Source organism: Athene cunicularia (assembly GCF_003259725.1).
Source record: "Athene cunicularia isolate RWA chromosome 2 unlocalized genomic scaffold, athCun1 chr2_part1, whole genome shotgun sequence".
NCBI lineage: Eukaryota > Metazoa > Chordata > Aves > Strigiformes > Strigidae > Athene > Athene cunicularia.
Genome location: NW_020799095.1, coordinates 34,961,412 through 34,974,814, shown reverse-complemented (window position 1 = coordinate 34,974,814; position 13,403 = coordinate 34,961,412). Strand labels below are relative to the sequence as shown.

The 13,403-nt window shown below is 37.8% G+C and overlaps 1 protein-coding gene across 12 annotated transcripts in view; it reads right to left on the bottom strand.

The window, feature by feature from the left end:
• Positions 1-13,403, bottom strand: part of MYO3A (myosin IIIA) — a 135,428-nt gene that overhangs the window by 59,870 nt on the left and 62,155 nt on the right. For all 12 annotated transcript variants that reach the window (XM_026841630.1, XM_026841626.1, XM_026841633.1 and 9 more), the window contains 2 exons: positions 3,519-3,618; positions 1,120-1,236 (listed from right to left, as the gene is read on the bottom strand). In XM_026841630.1, the coding sequence (XP_026697431.1) occupies positions 1,120-1,236; positions 3,519-3,618 (217 nt within the window). The remainder of the gene's footprint in view (positions 1-1,119; positions 1,237-3,518; positions 3,619-13,403) is intronic.

Below are 13,403 nucleotides of genomic sequence, written 5' to 3'. Positions count from 1 at the left end.
AAAAATGAAAACATTATCAGTGTCCCTTAATAACTTTTTTTAACCAAGAGTTTAATTTAATTTTCAGGTTAGACTAGAGCATGCTGAGGTTACCAGCAGTGATGTTTCCTGAGTGAGCTGTTACTGCACTCTCCCACAAATCTATGTACTTAGTACTAGAAGAACTGCTAAAAAAGGTGAAGCACAATTTTGTGTGATGTCAGCCCTGACTATACTATGAAACTCAGATTATTAGAAGAAAATTTAATGTTGCCAAACATCAAGGACCAACTTATAATTTGATTTTATTTGTACTTCATATCTTCTTAATATTTCTGCATGGTACTGATGAAAAAACTTAAGATCTTTTCTGTACCTGTAGTCTCTGATAATTAATAATGCCAAATTATTGTATTAACAGATTTTCCTATTTGTCCCCTTTTGTGTAACGGAGAAGCAAAATCATAAAAGTTAAAATTTTACAGGGTTGCTTTGTAAACCATCTGATCAATTAAATAGCTATGGTTTCTCCAGCTGACTTGGGAGGAAAAGTCCCAGCTCCTACCTCCAGCCATTCACAGAAGTTCTTCATGGGAAGTGGAGGAGAAGGAATGCTCCCTCCCACAAAGAGGGGTAAGATTCACATGAATCTGCACTTATCTGCACAGATACTACCTCTGAACTAGCTGCTATGGGCAGCTAGTGCCTTTATACTCCGTAGGGTTCCAGTCAACAAATACATGAAGTTTAGCACAATTTATTTCATCCTAGAATGAATGTTGAGAGTCACTAGGAGAGCAATAACCCCATAAATTCCATTTCTGTCCATTGATTAAAATGGATTACTTACTCAGATATAGCTATTTGCACTTTAGACATGATACAGACATGATCTACGCTACAGACCTAAAGATATCAGAAATAAATTTTTTGTGAGTTTCTCATTTCTGTGCTGAAATTCAGCACATGATAAGGATGTGTGTCAACAGGCACTTGAAGGGACAACTGTATTGTTAATTCTGTTTTTCAGTGTGAACTGAAATAAATCTCACAAGGGTCTTACTTTATACTTAACACAAATATTAATATTTTAATGGCAATCAGTACTAGTTTAAAAGAACCAAATCTAGTTTTTCACACCTGTGAAGAATAAATATCTATGTTCTGAAATGGATTGACAGCGATGAGAATGTCCCCAACATATGTGTAGATCTGATCCTTGGCATAGCCCTTCTGCAACTGCTCTGTTACTGTATTCTGATGGAGAAAGAATAGGAACATTGAATCACACGGGGAAAAAAAGAATATTAGGAAAATGTATAAAATATTTATATAGTTACAATGAGTGAGGATAGAAAGGAAAGGTATTAATAGTCAGAGATAAAACTCATCATGACCAAAAGTGAGTAACACTTTCAAATACACTGGCATACCTAATTTTTTGTGCCTAAACTCACTCTGAACAATATATACTTACAGATCCCCAAGTGGCTGTAGAAAAATGAGTTAATAAGTGCTGCTTTAATTCAATTAATCAAAGGTTTCCATGAGACTTCTGTCTTCATTTCTAACATGACAGTTTCATGTAACTCATCAAACAAGACATATGCTTGAATTCATAACTGCTGTTACAGCTACTCTAACATTATTCTCAGTTATGATAAGACACAGATGTTCAGCTGTTTGGATCCTATTAATGTAAACAATCAGGCATCTTTCTATATAAACCACCAGTCTCTGCTGTGATTGTTCTTTGCTGTTGCAGAGACAGTTTTCCCTGAACCAAGAAAAAAGAAAGGCCCACTAGGGCCATACCCAATTTCTTGACATAATTTTCCTCAGCTGCTTCTGTACACAGGCCTGGGTATGTAAAGTGCCTGGTTAGGTTTCCAATCAAAACAGGTCATAGAGATGGATGAAGAAATCTAAACCAGCCTTGAGACTAATCTGAGGTGTATGTGACAATATTTAGGCCTTATTCCCACTGGAACAGAATGACCAGCATCAGAGGACTACAGAAGGAATTGCTTTCCTCCACATCTATCTGTCTGCAGTGTCATGCACTGTGTTCTGGTTAATGCACTTAAAATCTGAATTTGCATCAGATGAAGAGGCCACATTTCCTTCACAGAAGAACATAAGGAGAAAACTTTGGTTTTCCATTGCCTTGATAAACAGTTCTCTTTTTGGTTTTAAATACTACCTTGCTTTTGTCTGTAACCAGATTCACATTAACAGAATTTTTTAGGGGCATTTCAGCCATTTTTGAAATTATTTCTTGCACTGATAGAAAGTGTCCTGTTCTGATGGGACTATCTAAACTGGAAGAAAGTTTGATTGGAAGAAAGGAGTTCTGAGAAGCTGCCGTTCATATGTTCATATGAAAGAGGTTTTAAACTGGACTGGATTTAGTAAAATATCATTTAGTCAACTGATGCCTGTAGGTGGAGGCTTCTTAAGGACTTTTCTGAGAATGCTCCACCTCTGAGGAGATGTGATATACCTCTGGTTTGTCCGATTTTTTGTGTGTCTTTTCTTAGCTTGGATTGTTTATATGTTTCATGGCAACAGATAAAAAAAGTCTTGCTAGCATATGGTTATTCGCAATATTTAAAAAATCTGAGCTTTGTGCAGTAGATAAAGTTTGGATTAGCTCAATTATTATTAACTAAACATTAAGCTACTATAACCAAGTCCTTGGATGATGGAAGATGTTCTGTGGGCTGTTAGCATTAGGTAGTTTACCAGCTCAAGAGCCACATTTAGTATTCTGGACTGACAAAGATACAATAGATGAGAGAAGTTACACAGATAAGAGAATATGAATTATAGTCTATGCACAGCCCAGTAGAGGAAGAGTGTCAGTTTGTTTACAACCACTGATGTCCTCTAAGACCTGCAGATAATGTGCTGTGGCCCAATTCTTCTTTCTGGTCTTGAAGCTTGAAGCATAAACACAACAGACTTCCCCCCTCTCTTATGTATGTTTCCCTGTTTCTAGAGGACTCATTTTTGAACTTTGACAAACTGGTGAGATTTGCATCAGTCATCAAGGCATTGACAGGTCAGAGCCTCAGCTGACACAAATCAATCCCAATGCATCTCCACACCAAAGTAAGTCAGTGAGAACCCAGTCTTGGAGAGTATGGTAAGCTAGTTTAAGACAACTCTAGATGTCCAAGCAACAGGGGAGAAGGTACCTGTTCTCGGACCTGGACCAATTTCAGGTTAACACATCATTGCAAACTAGATATTTAGCTGTAATAAAATCCAGTGATACAAATCCTGTTAAGGAAATGATACTACAATATAGCTCGGTCTAAGGCTGTAACTGCAGAGGGTTTTTTAGCTTTGGGTTGGAACCATTCCTAACACAGTAAATCACATCTAAAATATTTGTCATAACTGGTAAAATGCCATTGTACACTTACACAATTGAAGTGTGACAACATAGTTGAACTTGAAAATCAACAGCACACCACTCTGGTTTAATAGGCAGTTACCTCCCTTCAGGAAAACACGAAAAAGGAGATTCTTACCTCATCCAGTACCTCCAAGGTTGCTAAATCATCTACCTCTTCCTGGTTTGAAACTAGTGATTTACTGTAGTTCCCTTTCTTTGTATGAATACGTTCAAATCTAGAAAAGACAGACATGCAATTTCCTGATATAAGGAAACACAGAACGGACCTTCCATCTGTAACCATCTTGAAGGCAATTCAACCAAAACACTTCAGCTTTCCATTGTTCTGAATTCAAACACACAAATGTTTGAGTAATAAGGCAGAACACTTCTTAGTGCAGCACACCTGTACTTGACAATTCAAAATCTATAGTTTGATCCCACAACTGATAACATGAAGAACCTTTCCACTGTACAGATGCCTTCTTGATCACACCCCTACATCAGCTGCAAGACTGGATCTATGTAGTACATAGAAAAAAAAAAGAACATATTTATAAAGCATGTAACAGTCAAACTTCTAGCACTTACCTGTAAAAATAAAAAATGACCCACATAAAAATGATGAAAAATGATTTTCAATAAAAAACAAGGGGTGTATGATTAAATAGTATGGCAAGGATGATGCAGACAAAGCATTTGGTATGGAAACACTTCTAGCTTAATAATGACAATGCTCTAAAGCCTGGCTGAGATGACCACACTGTAGATAAAAGTGCTACAGAACCACTGGGGTATGTGAAATACATCCGGACCATTAAGAATTTTCTTGGACTCTACAGAAAAAAAAAATAATCACACAAAAAAAATTTCAAATCTTTTTCTTATCAAGCTTAAACTTCAATTAAGTTTGTCTTATAGTGAAAGTTCTTTTCTCTTTTTATCAAATCAAAGAAAACTTTATTCAGTCTTACAGAAATCAGCAAGAAAATTTCCCCAAGACTTGGATCATTCTCTATTCAAGAGTAAAGGCATTGCTAAATAAGGCAAAATCAGCAGAAAATGAAAGGTCTACAATTCACATATACTTGCTTTATGAGATGAAGGAAAATCAGGGAAAGGGAAACTGCATGAGTAACAGCAGGTTCACAAACTAAATCAAGCTCAGATTTGCAATACGGCACAAGCACACAAAGACTATCAAGGAAATCCAATCTCCTGATAGGACCTCTCTGCCCTTGATATTATAGGTAGGAAGGCACATCTCAAATACATGGAACATGTACCTTGGTAAACTGAGATGGCAGGGAAACTGTGTTGTGTGAAACACACTAACTATTTACCTTGATTCCAGACAAGAGCAGGGAAATCCTTTACTTAATTTTGACAGTTGGATATACGGTATGAGTAAAAGCAGACAGGTGTTTTCCACTCATGCAAGAACTTTAATATACAGTGCACTGAAGACAGGAGAAAGAGGGCACTTGCATCAAGATGGAAAGTTAGAATGAATGAACATCACACTGATGGGGCAAGCTAATAGACTTCTGAACCCCCGCAGTAAGATTTACTGCAGAGTTTAATGGGTTGTACTAATTCCACAAACATCATCTACTTCATGGGTGCTACTTCAGGTCATGCAGGCTGTGCACTGATGTGGCATGCAGGTGTAGAAAGTCAAGCAGGCACCCACTTGGCATCAGTTACTGATTGCCAGGACTGAAAAGGGGCTGGAATAAATGGGCAAATGATGCCCTCCCAAACTGTGAGTGCAATCAAGATCTGAATGATGGAAGTACAGGCATGGATGCACTTCATCTAGTATTTCTTCCCATTTCTCTTGTCTCTATCATTCCCTGAGGGTGGCAGAATGACCCTGTCCTCACCCAGGTGCCAGTAATGGAACAGTTTCTTCCTCCCTTAGGCAGATGCCAGCTACCACTGGAGTTTTTCCACTGTCCAGAGTGCAAAGGCAGGAGTTTCACACCCACAGACTAATATCAAGACACAAACATGTAAGACTTCATTGCAAGGGCTAGCACAGTTTCACAGTCAATATCACAGCCCAACACCCAATGTGGTGGCTAAGTGACCAGGAAACATGATGAACAGCATGGATCAACAGATCTACATTGCCCTGATCGAAGAGAGGGACCAAGTCTTGCCAGTTTTACACTCAGCTATTTTGCAGACTACTCTCAAACTGTTGTTAGGACCCTGGAGCTGCATGAGAAAGCAACCTGCTTCCAAATGTTTTCTCTCTTTTAGTATTCACTACAGGCAAAAAAAAAGGCTGTTGTATATAGAGTAAGGATAATGGCGAGGCTAAATGACACAGAGGTGAAAAGCAATGAGAATACTACAGAGCACAGTACTAGAGCCTTACTACTGCCTTGCGGCACAGAACATGCAATATCATGGGCCTATTCCAACATCAGCAGTGCAAACAGGTAAAAAAAGATGCAGGAGGAGTGTTGTCTGAGTGGGGGAAGAAAGGCAGCTTTTGCTGCAATAAATCCATAACCGGGCTGTCATCTGGTATGTATTTAAATATGTTGAAGCAGAAAACACACAGGAACACAAGCAGGCAGCATCAAAAGGGATTGGTCTGGTGTAAAGCAATCTCAACTCTCCTAGGTCCAATCTCTTCTTCCCTTTCCTTTGGAACCCATTTGTACTGAGAGAGCTGTCCTCATAGTACTGTCCTTGCAATAACACAGTGAAACAATTTTTTGTGTATGTACCTCCAGGTTGTATTAAAAAGGATGTGGCAAAATTAAGATTTAAATTAACTCTTTGGCCTTGCATGGTCTGCTGCTGCTCGATTTGCATTTACCAGCTAAAGGATATCATTGCATTCAAAGCCAGAATCCTATCCCCTCAAGAGAAATCTGTCCCCTCTATAACCCACCCTATTTATATCTCTTTTTAACAGTTTCAGTTGAAAATTTAAATTTGAACAGTTGAAATACCTTCTCCTTTGTTCCTGCATGAAGGTCATTTTGTGACCAGAGGATGCATCTAGTATCAGAATGACTTTGAGAAAGACCTATCAATATGTATGTGAGAGAAAGCTGTGGGAACTGCAAGACTACGTCAAGCTCTGCTGTTCTACTTTTTCCATTGCCAAAGGAAGACCCAAAACAAGACATCTGTCAAGTTATGCTTTCCATTTCTGGTGGAATTGTTACACATTGAATACACTTAAAAAAAAATTAAAATTACTGCATATCACTGAGAGAGTATTTCCCAAGATTTGTTCCAATTACCATTTTCATTTAATGTAGGAAGTTAACTGCCTTGCAAGAAGGGAAGGGAATGCTCCAGTCATGAAGACTTTTCTTTTTCTATTATTTTTACTTTTCTTTTAAGGAAACTATCTCTATTTATGCCAGGGAAGTTTAATTACATAAAACTGATTCTCCTGTAATCCTCTTCAGCTGACATTATGAGAACACTAGTTCTTGTTAAACTAGATTATATTCTCCATTCTCCAGAGTACAGCAGAGCAGCAGATTTGCAAAACACAATATTTTTCTGCTTTGCTGTCAAAGGGCACAGACCCCTCAAGGGCAGCTATAGTGCTTCACTTGCTAAAACTTCAACCACTTAAAAAACCCATATCAGTACTGTTGACATCAATGCTGAAATTTCATTATCGTCATGCTCATAGACATTGTGAACTGAAATAGCCATGTTTCTCTGTTCTGTTCAGAAATTATTTGTTGGAGGCATTAGATCTTACAGCCATGCTCGACAAGCAATTCCAGCAGCTGAAGGCCAGAAACATCAACCCAGTATGGAAAAGAAAATGAGTCAAGGCAGCATTGTTTCTGTGCATCCTCCTTCACACCCCCCTGCTTATCTTTCAAGATTCTGTTAAATCAAAATAAGGCAACTGCAGCTTTTTCTTCTTCAAATTGTCAGAATGTATTTAAAAGATTTCTGATAGTTCCAAAAATACCATGAAAAGGGAAGTGTGACTCATGATGCCCTGTTGAACTCTCTGCCTGAACTGGTTGGAGAATCATCTACAGACTTAAAACTGACAGGAAAAGAACTGGCCTTAGCCTAGGTGTAAAGAAGAAACTAAAAATAATTAAGTTTTCTGTAAGGTGAAGATGGGAACAGCTGTACACGTCCCAGTAGTTACAAATAGCATTAAAAGTGACAAACGCAAAAGAAGCAACACAGATAAACTTGTACAGGATCTGTCATTGCTGATGATCCTTATGTCTCTGGAGGCTGCACAGAGCAACATTGATTCACACCTAAAATCAAAATTTTGTCAACAGATGTATCTGGTGAACTATGCTTAAATAAAACTATAGTCTTAAATCTATGTACAATCTGTACCCTTAGAAAAGTGTATTGATAAGATTCCAGCAGTGTCTGCACAATGCTTTGCAGACAAACCTGTGCTACCTCTATGTTTAAATGATTGCACAGCACCAGCTGCAGTCTCAGGCAGCTGTGCTCAAGCTTGTGCAATGTTGCTGAGAGCACAGTGCTGCAGGGCTTTTGATTCAGAGGGGGGCCATGTCCAGCCACTTCACAGAATCACAGAATCATCTAGGTTGGAAAGGGCCTTGAACATCATCTAGTCCAACCGTTAAACCGTTAATTCGGTCATGTTCTCCTCTGCACAATCTGCCAAAGTCTGTGCTGGTTTATCATGCCCTGCAAAAGAGCAGATTACTGGTCCTTCATAACAGCCTCAAGAAGTGGCTGTACCCCTGACAAATTTCAGGGAAAAATATTTGTTCTTAACTGAGCAAATAAAAGAACTCTAAAAGAACTCTGGGATTAGTTCTTTATTGCCCTTATGAGTCAGGCCCATGCTCTATGGACAGAACCATACTGATAAGATGAAGAAGCTCCAAAAATAAGTGATGCCTGCTGAGATATTCCACCTTCAGGAGAAATGAGTTGCTGAGCAAGTGGACTGACACAACAGTAAAGTAGCAGTTGCAGAGCCCAGGGAGTCCTGAATGGAGGAGGAACTTCCTCCTCCTGTTTTGCTTCAGGAGGTAAACTATTCTTCATTCAGGCATTGCTTCTTCACATTGTATTGTATGGAATTATATTCTTATTATGCTGTAGAGATGTGTATTAGCTAGAAGCATACGGGACTGGAGATCTGCTTATTCCAAGGCCTGTGCTGCGAGAAACTATTGCTTCTAGAGCCTGAGAGCACTTTGCAGCACAGCCAGCCTACACAGGAGTGTCCTCAATGCAGGAATATACATTCCTTGTTGGCACAACAAAGCCCACACTGAGTTACAGGAGAGGAAGTATCATGAAGTGCTCAAGGCTTAGTCTGGAATTCCAAAGCCTCAGGTTTAAGCCCCTCCTCCTAAACAGATTACATGTGGAGACCTTGACCAAGTCAGCACAGGACTCTGGCTGAGCTATCTGCTCCTCATACTGTCTTTGTCAAGCTAGTGTGGTATCTCCTACCCTCCGCTACAGCTTTTACTGCAGAATTGAGCTTGAAGGATTGCTACCAGCTGCTTTCCACTGTCAGGATGAGTCGGAGAGACAGAAAGAAAGAACACCCATAAAATAAGTGATACTACTCTGCACAATCAGGGAAAGTCATGGAAGGCAACTGTATGGTACTCCCTGCTTTTAATAGGATTGAATAAATTGACAACTTCGTGCATGTTTTTTTTGCAAAGGATTTCAGTGCTATCACTACATGGCCAGCATAAAAGGACAAAATCTTAGAGGACAGTTCAGCTCACCCAAAAGCCCTTTCTCTGAATCACTTTTCAGTAGAATAAGTCTCTTTTCGATATTTATTTAGATGGCATGAGGCTCTTAACTTGAGGACCAGTCAGTTGCTGAAATCTAGGTGCAGTGAATATCCCTTGCATATGCAGCTCATTCTGGAATGAGTCATAATTCCCAGGAAATACACATTGTACTAATCATTGCATACTTCTGCAGAGATTATTGTAAAAGCAGTCAAGATTAAGACAGCCAAACAACTCAAGATAAAAGTCTTACAAGCCTGACTGTCAGGTGTAGATGCGACAGTTCTGAAGGCCATTTCAAAGACAGCTATTTCTGTTGCAAAGTGAAACTCTTTACTAAGGCAGTTTTTTTCCTTCATCTGGCCTAGCAAGAAGTGTATTTTTAGAACAGTTTGGGTATATATGCTGCAGCACTTATTTATAATAATTATTTTCATTACTAATTGTAAATTTTAACAGCTATAATGTGACATGCAGGAATATAAGTATGTGACCATAGGATTTGCTAAATATGAGGGGAAACTTAGGCAGTGTCCAGAGGTGAATGATCAGGCTCAAATAAGGTTATTGTTGTTTCATTAGAGAATTTGTCTTATTTTCATTAATGACTGTGCAATAAATTCCATTATCGTGCTTTTTGTGTCATTATCAACACAAGAAAGAATTGGAATACAGTATTTAAAGAGCTAAGTGGTCCCAAGGACTGGAGTAACAGATACAGGATGAAATTTAGTTGTGTAAAACCTCAAGATCGTACTACTAGGATGTAACAGAATTTCTTCTATTAGTTGAAAGTTCATCAATTTGAAAAGACTGAGGGAAAAGAAGTATCAGGATGATTATGAGTTGTGAACCCCTCTGAAAGAGGCAAATACCACCTTATGAAGTTGCACAATGAAATAGGCTTTTCTTGCCATAGCCATGACAAAGGCAGCTCTTGCAGAAGCCCAAGGCCCTTGTCCTGAAGTTGACTCTCCTCACCAGGAATTCACAGTTCAGTGGATCCAAATGATAAACAAAACCCCAAGAATTAATTGCACTTAGTAAGCAACTTTGACTGCTTTATTTCCTCCCTAACATGAATTTATCTCCTATAGCTTACTTCATCATTCAAAACAGCAGATTTTAGAGACATTTCAGTCAAGATGCTATGGAAAAATGCTAATGTATCAAGCTCTTCCCATTGTAATTTCATCTTGAGAACTAAACTAGGAAAGGTTAAATTGCAAACACATACTTTTAGCATACAGAAGTGATGACTTCAGAGAAAAATGTATTGCATTTGCTCAAAGTAAAAATGTGGAATTTGTAATGAAGCTCACTGCTAGTATTAATGCTTTTTTGAGCCTCTAGTAGCACAAGGTATGCTACTGCTATAAGACTGTTCGGAGGCTACTGAAAAACCAGTACAATTCTCAGCACTTTCATTAAGCCTGGAGCAGTTCTATGGCATATTGCCATTTAGTTTCATCAGCATAACTTGAGCTTTCTCTGGTTACTCAGGAGGCTGGTGGGCTCTGTTCCTCTTGCTAGGTGTTTAGAAAGGATGCAGTACAATGCAGAGCCTAAAACTATGTTCCTCTTCCCTAGAATAACAACAATAGGAAGGTTCAGAGGGTCCAGTGCAATGCCCTAATGACTCAGTGACTTGACAATATTAGAAAATACCTCAGGACAATGGCGCTAATGGGAGTGACTGTAAGGTGGCTCCACTCTGTGCCTGGAGATCACATACCCTTCCCAAGCAGACCTAGTGCACAAAGACTGGATCTGAGGATCTGGCCTTCTGCAAAAATCTCTGGCAATATGACATAACCTAACATGATCTCTTCTTTTTGAACTACATCAACTGCACATTCAGCAAACAACAAGATCACAAGCACATCAACAGACTACCACTGCAAGAAGGCAGTCAGAACCAAACTAAACCTCAGCATGCTGGACAAAGAGGATGATTTGATTTTGAGTGAAAAGAGGAATAGTGCACACAGGAAGACCCAGTGGCTGGACCTCAGCTATTAACTTCCAGCCATTTTTCTTTATTCTTTTGAAATACAAAACTTTTACTAATAAAGTTGAATTTGAAGAGGAAAGGAAACAAATCCTGAGAAAATAACTGGATTTCTTAGTTTCAGCTTTAAGTCAATGTTACCAAATTTAGGAGAGCTATGCCTTCAAATTATGGACTGAGAGAGCATGAGCTGGAAAGGAGCTTTACAAGGAAAGCTGCCAGCAATTGGTGAAAGTTTAGCGATTCCACAGTATGGACCTAACATGTCAGTGTAAAACCAGTCCCAGAACAGGATAATCAAGAAGAGAAAGCCAGGAGATTTTAAGATGAGACGCTTCCAGGTGACTTGTTACTACACAGCCTATGTCTTGACTTTGAATCATATTTACATGGTACTTCTGTACAGACACTGCTTTTGACACCATTTGCTCTGTGCAGATTGAAGGTCAGAAGATACATATCATTAGTATTTAAAGAATTTTTTTTAAAGTATGACTGTTGAATTCAAAGATCTTTGTATAACAATCTTTTTATCATTCAACAGCAGAAACAACAAATGCTATTCTGGAGTAATGTCCTTTACAGGCTTGGAATTCTAATTTTTTCTGACGTGAAATCATGTACATACTTTACTATGGCTACTGGAAAATAACGTTTGCTTCTCTTGCTTGTACAGAGATAGAAATAGATATTAAGATAGGTATTCTTACTGTTTCTAGGACAAGGCTAATCGTTTCATGCATGCACTGCTACGAAAGACAATCTTCCATCAAAAGTAGTTAATAAATGTGTTAAAGCTGAAGTGATTATAGGTACAGTGACTGTAAAATGTGACTTTTACTTGCAGTATTTCATGCTACATTCACTGATCTCAGATATGAAATTATTTGGTTAAATCAATGCAAATGAAATTTAAGCCAGTATCAGTCTACTTTTAGCATTTTAAACCGCTAAACTGAAATTTAGCTATTAGTTTAAGCTATTAGTTTAAGCATGCCATTTAAATTACACTCTTCTTAAATAAGTAAATTTTTTTGCCCAGTTTCAGATAATAAATTATTATTATTTTCAGAGAGAAAGTTCTGTCTTTCTTTGGGAAAATTTACACTTGATCAACTGTAAAACAGGTAACTTCATCACATAGTAAATACATTCCCTTAAACTCTGGTTCATGTGAAGAGTGATCAGTTAACAAAATACAGTCTAAACAGGATGGAGAAAACACCAGCAGATCGTCCTGTTCCTGTGCCATTTGACTGCTCTATGCCCATGCAAACTGAGCCACTTTCTTTATGTTTGTGTTGTACAGGAAAAGAAAGTTAATGTAATTTACTTTATGCAGCATTCACATGAAAAAAAACAAAGTATTCTTAAAAAAAATAGAACTTGGTAGAAAACAAACATATGAGTTTTATAAAATAGGTAAAAAAACTCACAATACTTAACTGACTTTTAGAAGCTTGATTTTCAAAAATTATTTAGGCTTTGAAAGGACCAGTGTCACAAGTGTCATCAGGATTTCAATTCATATAATGTAGTGGTTTAGACTTATTTTACCACATACCCATTTCCCTGTGGTTTACAAATTAATACTTTTTAAAGTCTGGTGTATGTCGCTGTTCTAGTGCTCAGCACTGACACCCAATAAGCTTATTTCAACTCCAGAATCTTTCTGGATTAAGCAAATGTCAAGTCTGCACTACACAGAACATACAAATCCAGTCTGAGGCTTAAATTTAAGCCAACTGCATAGTTTTTTAATGACATGCCAGAAAAGAGAAACTACTACTCATCCCACATCCACTTAAAGTACAAGAAAACTTGAAAATCGTAAATTATTTAGAAATATACTTTTTATTCTCTTCAAATATATATATCAGACTGCTGTATATAATGTTACTATAAATCTGTGTGAAAGGAAATGTGGCAGATTTTAGTAAGCTTTTTCGATACAGATGATAATGCCAAAATGTCTTAATTTTATCTTTGATTTAAATAAAAATTCTCTACCTTGAAGCACAAGAGCAGTCATACCAGTAGTATATCAATAATAATCTATAATATCATACCTGATATATTACTTAAGCGTACTGGGTGTTTTTTTCTAAATTGTAAAATTGAGCCAAGCTATTTCCAGTTGTTTTAAATAGAAGCCATCAGGTGCTAAGTGATTTATTCAGAAATTATATTACTAAACATTAGTGGAAGAAAGAAAATATTCAATAAGACATAAGATTTGAAGTTTGTAAAA